General features: G+C 44.4%; 1 protein-coding gene across 1 annotated transcript in view; it reads left to right on the top strand.

The window, feature by feature from the left end:
• CPAMD8 (C3 and PZP like alpha-2-macroglobulin domain containing 8) overlaps positions 1–7660 on the top strand; it is a 52400-nt gene continuing 44740 nt past the window's right edge. The window contains exons 1-10 of the mRNA XM_079328235.1: positions 1–290; positions 2364–2515; positions 3690–3712; positions 4623–4788; positions 4907–4959; positions 5430–5447; positions 6388–6442; positions 6579–6692; positions 7003–7087; positions 7345–7453. Of these exons, the coding sequence (XP_079184361.1) occupies positions 205–290; positions 2364–2515; positions 3690–3712; positions 4623–4788; positions 4907–4959; positions 5430–5447; positions 6388–6442; positions 6579–6692; positions 7003–7087; positions 7345–7453 (861 nt within the window). The 5' untranslated portion in view covers positions 1–204. The remainder of the gene's footprint in view (positions 291–2363; positions 2516–3689; positions 3713–4622; positions 4789–4906; positions 4960–5429; positions 5448–6387; positions 6443–6578; positions 6693–7002; positions 7088–7344; positions 7454–7660) is intronic.

The following is a 7660-nucleotide window of genomic DNA, read 5'->3' as shown; positions in this document are numbered from 1 at the left end:
CGCAGACAAAGAGCCGGGGCCGAGCGGGCACCGGGGCCGGGAGGGGGCGGCCCGGGGGCGGGGACGCGGCGGGGGCGGCGGCCAGAGGCACCGGGGAGCCGAGCCGAGCCCGGGCGCGGGGCGGCGGAGCCTCGGGCTGCGCTGGCCGGGAACAAAAGGCTCCTGCTGCCCGCGCCCAGCGCCGTGCCCGGGCTGCCCGGCACCATGTCCGGCTGCGAGCCCCGCCGCGCCCGCCTGCCGCTGCTGCTGCTGCTCGCCCTCTGCCGCCTCAGCGCTGCCCAGCCCCGCCAGTAAGTACCGGGACCCGCGCAGCATCCCCGGGCAGGGCGGCGGGGGGAGAAGCGGCTCCGCTCGGGGGCTCACGGAACAAAGCAGCGCGGCGCTGCCCGCTGTCCCCAAGCGCAGAGAGGGGGGACAGAGCGGAGAAAGCTCCCGTGCCGTACCTGCCTCGCAGAGCGGCCCCGCAGCTTTTATCTGCCGGCAATTATTTGAGGAATCCGGTGCTGCGGTGCTGGGGGTGGTTGAAGGTAGCGTTGGGCGCTCCTGAGCAGCGTGTGAAGATTTTTTTTTTTTTCTCCCGGTAGAAAGTGCGGGGAAAGTTCTCTGACTTTTAGAAACTGAATCCGCAGCTCTTTTCCTGTATGTTTAGGTTAATTTTGATTAAGGTTTGCTTTGTTCGTTATCCCTGGTTTATTAAAGCCCGTCAGCATCGTGAATAGCTGCATTAACTGAGTACCGTGGAGAACTTATTCTCACTTGCTTACTAGAAAACATTTCACGTCCTGCCAAGCTTTGGTGTAACCTGACAGAGCTGGTAGTTAAAAGTGCCTAAAGCATCTGTCCGGTCCCTGTCAAGTTAACTCTTTAATTGCCGAGTTAAATATTTAACTTTCAAATGCCACTTATTAAGTGATTTAAATACTTGTATCAAGGGACTGATACTTCAGCAAGAGTTTCAGCAATTCAGAACAATGTGAGTACATGTGCTTCACATATGGCACTGCAGTGCTGAGCTTATGACAGTTTGAATCTGATCATTTCATCCTGAATGCAGCTGGTGCTCTTTCTCCCTCTGCAGCTAAATCAGCTATCTCTCTTACCAAGGCTTTGCAGGCTCAGTAGTAACTTTTTATTGTTATTTATTACCATTCTGATGAATTTTTAAACCTGGCAACCATAAGGTTTTGAATCTGCAAGCACCCCGTGCAATTTAACTCAAATGCCACAGAGTTCTGAACTTCCTTTGGGGGTAATGGGATCTCCATGGCAATGGGGCCTGCTGAGAGAGGAACATGGGCTTGGAATTTGATAAAAGATTACTTGGGGGCTGTAAAACACCATCATCCTCATCCCAAAGTGATAATTAATCACGAGCTAAAGCAACCTGGCTCATGGGACTGCAGAAAGGAATGGGCTGAGAAATTTGGCTTGAAAAGGCATCTGAGGAATTGCCTCACATTAAAAAAAAATCCTTTTGGGGTGGGGAAAAAAAACCCAGAAAGGTGTGTCATGAAGAGAATATAGATGTGTTGCTTCCAGCCCAGTGCATCTTAGAGCTCAGAGCCTGCAGTGCTTTTAGCTGACAAGTTCATGGCACAGTGCCATTCACAGAGGAGTGGTGCAGATTCCATTCAGAAACTCTCCCATTGCAGCATCTATGGGAGGTCGTTTTGGGTGGCTTTAAAGCTCTCTGCGTGCCTTCTAAAATAATGCCTCTTGTAAACTGGCAGGATCTAATTGTTTGAACAAGAATGTGGTAGTAGAGCTGGCAATTCGAGCCCAGTTTTGTAGCTGCAGTTTCTGGGCTGCTTCTGTATAAACTGTAAGTTCAGGTGTGTTCCATGCATTGAGTGTGACATTTAGAAAACGCCAAAAATCAGCTCTGAGTCCCTATATGAAGCTGAACTATGAAAATGGAGCTGTATGATTGGGTCAAAAATATCTAAATTAAAAGAAAGCATTGGCTATAAAACTCCATGAGAGGTTCAGGAACCTCCTTAATCCTTCATGAACTTTAGCTCTCTTATGATTAGCTGGTTGTACATTGAGTTGGTTACATGTAATAGATAAATGGATGCATTTACTATTAAAGATACAATAAGCATTGATATATTACTGGTTTTATTTAACTCCTGAGGATCTGTAAGCCATTTGTAGCCACTTTAACTCTGTTCATTTATACATATTAGATGCAGGCTTAGACTGCTGGTGACAACAAATGTGACCCTACAGGGGCAAATACATCAGAGATTTGTTCTTTTCCTTTTGCTGCCCAAAAAGTGTCTCCCAAGTCAATGCAACATTGTGGTTGGGTAACTCTTGTGGCTGTGCCTTGACTGACCACTTCCAATTGTGCTCCTCAGGGGTTATTTGATTGCAGCACCTTCTGTTTTCCGCTCTGGGGTGGAGGAAGCCATAAGTGTGACCATCTTCAACTCTGCCAAGGAGACCACGGTGCAGATCCAGCTGGTGGTCAAAGGAGAGACGGTGTCACGGAGCCACGGGACTGTCCTGGGTGAGCTCCTGGGGCTCTGACCCTCAGAGCTGATTTTGGAGTTGATATCTCCTAAAGAATTGCTTTAGGTGATGAAGGAATCCAACTAATTGATTTGCTGCTGCTGCACCTTCTCAGCTGATTGTGCTGAAGTGGTTTTGATGTGTGTGATCTCAAACACGTAAGGCTGATATTTTGGAACACATACAGAGACCCAATATAACTGATACTCTAGAGTTTTATACTTCCTTTTGATGCCTGAATATTTATCAGTGAGGGCTATATAAGGAAAAAGATAAGTTATTGTAACAAAAAATATAAAATCTACATCATCATCAATTTCTTCTCTCCAAAATAAGTGCTGGGAACACAAATCTCATCTTCAGGACTGGGTATTGCTGAGAGAGGTGGTAATGTTTGTGTAGTTGAATAAATCTTTAAAATCCAAGCCAGATACCTCTGTCCCATGAGTAAAAGCAACATGATTTGATAATATCCAACTTAACACTGGGTGAATTTACACTGGAGAAAGTGAAATCCATCACCCTGTTGTAGCACTGTGAGCACTGGTGGGAACTGTAGTGTAGTCAAGGCAATCAGGCTGTAATCTGATTAACCCTTTTGCATGTTAAAGCTGGGAGTTGTATGAAAGCCGTTCCATTTCTTGGAGCAGATTGTCTCTGGTTGTGTCCTCCCCTTGATTCTTTGGAAGTGGCTGAAAATTGCAAAGCAATTCAAAGGAGTGATGCTGACACATGGGGACAGCAAATGCTCAAGAGATCTCCTGGGTATGGCTGTGCCCAGCAATCCAAACAGATCCCATGAGTGTTGGTTTTGAGAATTGTTTAAGTCCCAAAAAATTCTGGGTCTTTTTTACAGCAAAACTCTTCTGTAGGCACAGGCTGCCCTGTGCTGGAAGCTCAGCCTTGGGGGTGCTCTCCAATCACAGAGCACTTTGCAGCTTATGTTGGGCAAAAAATTGTAAATAAATGTGGACCAGGTTTATTTTGGAGAGAACTACTGGGTCTGACTTACCCTGCAGACTGTTTTACACAGTACATGAAAATTACTTCAGGTGAAATCATAAAGGGAGCAGCTCTGTGGTGTGGGGTCTTCCTTCACTCAACTGCAAATATCTAAAATCTTAGTGCCTTACCTTGAGAATAACTCTTGCTCTCTCTCTCTTATATTTTAGATAAAGGAACAATTAAGCTGAAGGTGAGTGCCAATTATTTTAAGATGTTTTGGGTGAATATTTTAAGATGTTTTGGGTGTAAGGGACCTTCCCTCAGCCCATCAAGCAAACAAATAAAAGTCACATTCTGGGGCACACACTGAGGAGGACACAGCCTTCACCAGAGGAGAAGGAGAGAGTGAAAAACAACAAAGCTCAACCTTTGAGTTTAATTCTGTCACAGCTCACCTGCCAGGCCCTTACCCTACTAAAGAAAATCAGTGGCTCATGGCTCCACATAATTTTCTGTGTTGGGGTTATTTTATAAGAATGGAAGTACAGAATTCTGTGTGGGGTTATGACTTCAAGTGTTGGCAAAATGGAGCTGGACTAGAAGAACAAGCCCTTAAAAGTGTTGGGACTTAATTTGGGCTTGTCACCTTTGGGATGTTAAAGGGGGGTGGTGGAACGAAATATTCAATTGTGTTCTGGGATTGTATCAGTTTTTTTTTACTTTGTCACTTTTAATCTGAAGTAATTTCAAAGTATTTATTTCTCTGAGCAACTGGTTGAACATGTGCATGCCTGCACTTTTTGTTTTGGGGACTTTTTTGTGTTGGTCCTTGGGGTTTTTCCCTCTGGGGATTGGTTTCCTCATGGAACCCACCTTCTGTGCTGAAGGCTGCACATGTAGATCATGGATCAACCATCACTTTGCTTGAGTGATCAAGGGCAGAATAGCATTTCCTGCCATGTTTTCAGCATGAATTTACCTCCTTTGAAGTTTATATATTGTAAAAAAATCTAGCATGTCCTAAATTTTTTTTCCACTACTAACACAGATTTACACCCAGGTGCAGCAGGTGGCTCTTCTTGCTCACCTCAGTGCCAATTACATCCCCCAAAAGCTCAAATGCTTTTCTGTGTGTTCCTCACCTCCTGGTGTGTTTTTAGGTGCCTTCAGGGCTTCGTGGACAAGCACACCTGAAGGTTTGGGGTAACAGACACCTGGCAGAGGAAGGGCACATTTTCCACAACTACACCACAGTCACCATCGACAGCAAGGGCTCCTCAGTGTTCATCCAGACTGACAAACCTGTCTACAAACCCAAGCAGAAAGGTAAAGTCACCTTGGACAATTTGCCAGATGCTGGAGCTGCTTTCAAGGGTAATTTTAGGATGAGCTCTTCTGCTCAGTCTCAGCTCTGTGACTGATAAATTCTCTTTTTCTTTTTTAGTGTTGATAAACCTCTTTATGGTGACTTCTGACCTGAGGCCAGTCAATGACAGGGTAAAGAAAACTCTTTTCTTTCACACTCTGCTGTATGATGCAATACTTGGTAGCCTGCATTTTATTCAAATGTACACATGCAGAAACAGAACTGGATTTTTAAACTATTTAGGCAAAGATTGTGATAGTTTCTTCTATTTGTAATTTAGCTTTTTTGGTCATATTCCTATTGGAGATGAATACAAACTTTTGGAGTGCTGGCAAATAGGAGGCAGCTCTGCCAGAGCAGAGACAAGAAATTTTCAGAGACTTGCACCTTATTTAGGTAGTGCACAGATATGCAAATTAACACTTTTCCAGTTGGATGTCTGAATTAAATGTGTGTTTCTCAGGCTACTCTTAGCAGAAAAGAAATGTTCAAACACCATGACTTTGGGTCTCACATCTTGCTTATGTTGACTCAACACTTCATCACAAAAAGCAGAAAAGTTGTTTCATAAAGCCTTTTTTTTTTTTCTTTTTTCTTTCAGATTGAAGCTTATGTGGTGGTGAGTATCTGTGTGCCCATCTAGCATGTGTCCTGTAGAGGTACAAGGTTTGTGTAGCCTTTAAAGAACAAATTTGTGCTTTTCCTGTCCTCTATGGCCATTCCCACCCCTAACCTATGCAATTCTCTATCCCCAAATCTTTATCTGATCTCTGTGCCTTGCTTTTCTTGCTGTCACCAGCAAACATCCTTGTTTTCTACTTCAGTTTCAGAAACCCATTCCCATTTTTCAGCCTGGGAAGAATTGGCTTGATTCACTGGGTTTATAACTGTGACAGTCCCATTTTCTCTCCCTTCTTTTCAATGCCCACCCACTCCTACCCTCCATGTGCTGGGCTGGCAGAGCATCCTCTGCACCCAAACAGAGACAGTGCCCAGGAGAAATTCATGGAAAGGAAAGGGTTCTGCTGTCCTCTTCCTTATGAGCTGAATGAGAGGTTCCTTCTGTGTTTGGTCCTTTTTTTATTTTTTCTTTTTTTTTTTTTTTTTTTTTTTTAATTTTTTTTTTCTTTTTTAAACCACCTGTTAGAAAGCAGAAGGATTCACTCTTATTGAGGATTTAATGATGACAAAACCAGCAGGATCAGAGTTTGTCATCCAAAATTTGTCTTTGTGGTTGTACAGGTTCCTTTAGGAATAAAGTGTCTCCAGAATCAGCCCATCCCATGCAGGACTGGTGTCTCAGGACAGGAGAAAGTTCTGCTGCTTGTCAGCATTTACTTGTGTGCTTTGCTTACAGGAGCAGAGCTCTTAAATAATTCCAGAAAGCAAATACCCCTGCTGAAGGTACTTTGGGGACATTTTTGACAGGTATTGGTCACATCTGAGCTTTAGTGAGGTGTGCATATTACAAAAGGAATTTCTTTGTTACAAACTGAGTTAAGTGTCTGAGTGATTCCCATTTTCATTGTGATGTTTCTCCTCCCTAAACCACCCTGCAGGATCCTCGGGGGTCTCGGATGATAGAATGGAATAACTTGAAGCCATTTTGTTGTGGTAAGTTCCAGATTATTTATTTTTTTTTTCCTCTGTGTACTTTGATTTTCCTTTGCTTCTGTTTCCACTGAGTTGTGCTCAGTAAGGCTTGGCAAGGCTGGAGAGTGAGTTCTCAGAGTGTTGTTTCCTTTTCCAGGCATTGTCAATATGACTTTCCCTCTGTCTGATCAGCCAGTGTTTGGGGAGTGGCTCATCTTTGCTGAGATGCAGGGACACACTTACAACAAATCCTTTGAGGTGCAGAAATATGGTGAGTTGACCCTAACCCAGGTGCATTTGGAAGAACAGAACACTGTGAAATGCTTTCACTTGAGATGAAACACCTGAAACATTTAAAATGCCATGAGGAAAAATCCTTCAGAGCCATGGATTTCAGGGGTGCAGACCCTGCTGAGAGCTGTGCTAAGGTCACCTTGCCAAGGTGGTTTTGGTTTGCTGCTGCTGTTGATTGACCCTTTTCTGGGTGTTACCCTGGGAAATCAGAACAGTGGGGACTTCTGCTATAATCTGGGTGATGAGATCTGCTTGAAAAGATTCTGCTGTGTTTCTTTTCATTGTAGTGTTGCCAAAGTTTGAGTTGCTGATTGAGCCCCCTCGCTACATTCGGGACCTTTCACTGTGTGAAAAGGGAACTGTCCATGCCAGGTAGGAGCACATCCCAAACCAAGTTTCATTGCTGTGGGTTGTAGTGCAGTCACTGCAGCTGCCTGCTGCAGACTTTTCAGATGATTTCTGATCATCATCAGAAGCTTTCTGATGTAGGAGTCTCCAAAAACATTATAAAAATAACAGTCTGGAAAACTTCCTGTGGCAGTGTTTTCTAGTTGTGCAGGTAATGTGGTAATTGTCTTTATACAACAGAAACCAGCTGGAAGTCATTAATCATCTTCTTTGCATTTCAGATACACATTTGGAAAACCAGTGACAGGGAAGTTAATTGTCAATATGACTATAAATGGTGTTGGGTACTACAGACATGAAGTGGGACACCCTGTCCTCAAGACCACCCAGGTGAGGGAGACCATGGGCTCACCTGTGATAAAATGCCTGATCTGTCTCCTTTAACATTTATCCCACAGCTCTGTTTTGTTGCTGATGGGAGATCAGAGAGTTCCCTGTCCCCTTTCCCTGTCCCCTCTCCCCTCCCAGCAGGTTCCTGTGCTTCAGCTCTGCTTTCTGGGCCCTGTCAGGCTGTGAAATGCACCTTCCCTTTCTGCT

Source organism: Erithacus rubecula (assembly GCF_903797595.1).
Source record: "Erithacus rubecula genome assembly, chromosome: 28".
In the NCBI taxonomy this organism is placed as follows: Eukaryota; Metazoa; Chordata; class Aves; order Passeriformes; family Muscicapidae; genus Erithacus; species Erithacus rubecula.
This window is presented reverse-complemented; position numbering and strand designations above follow the sequence as displayed.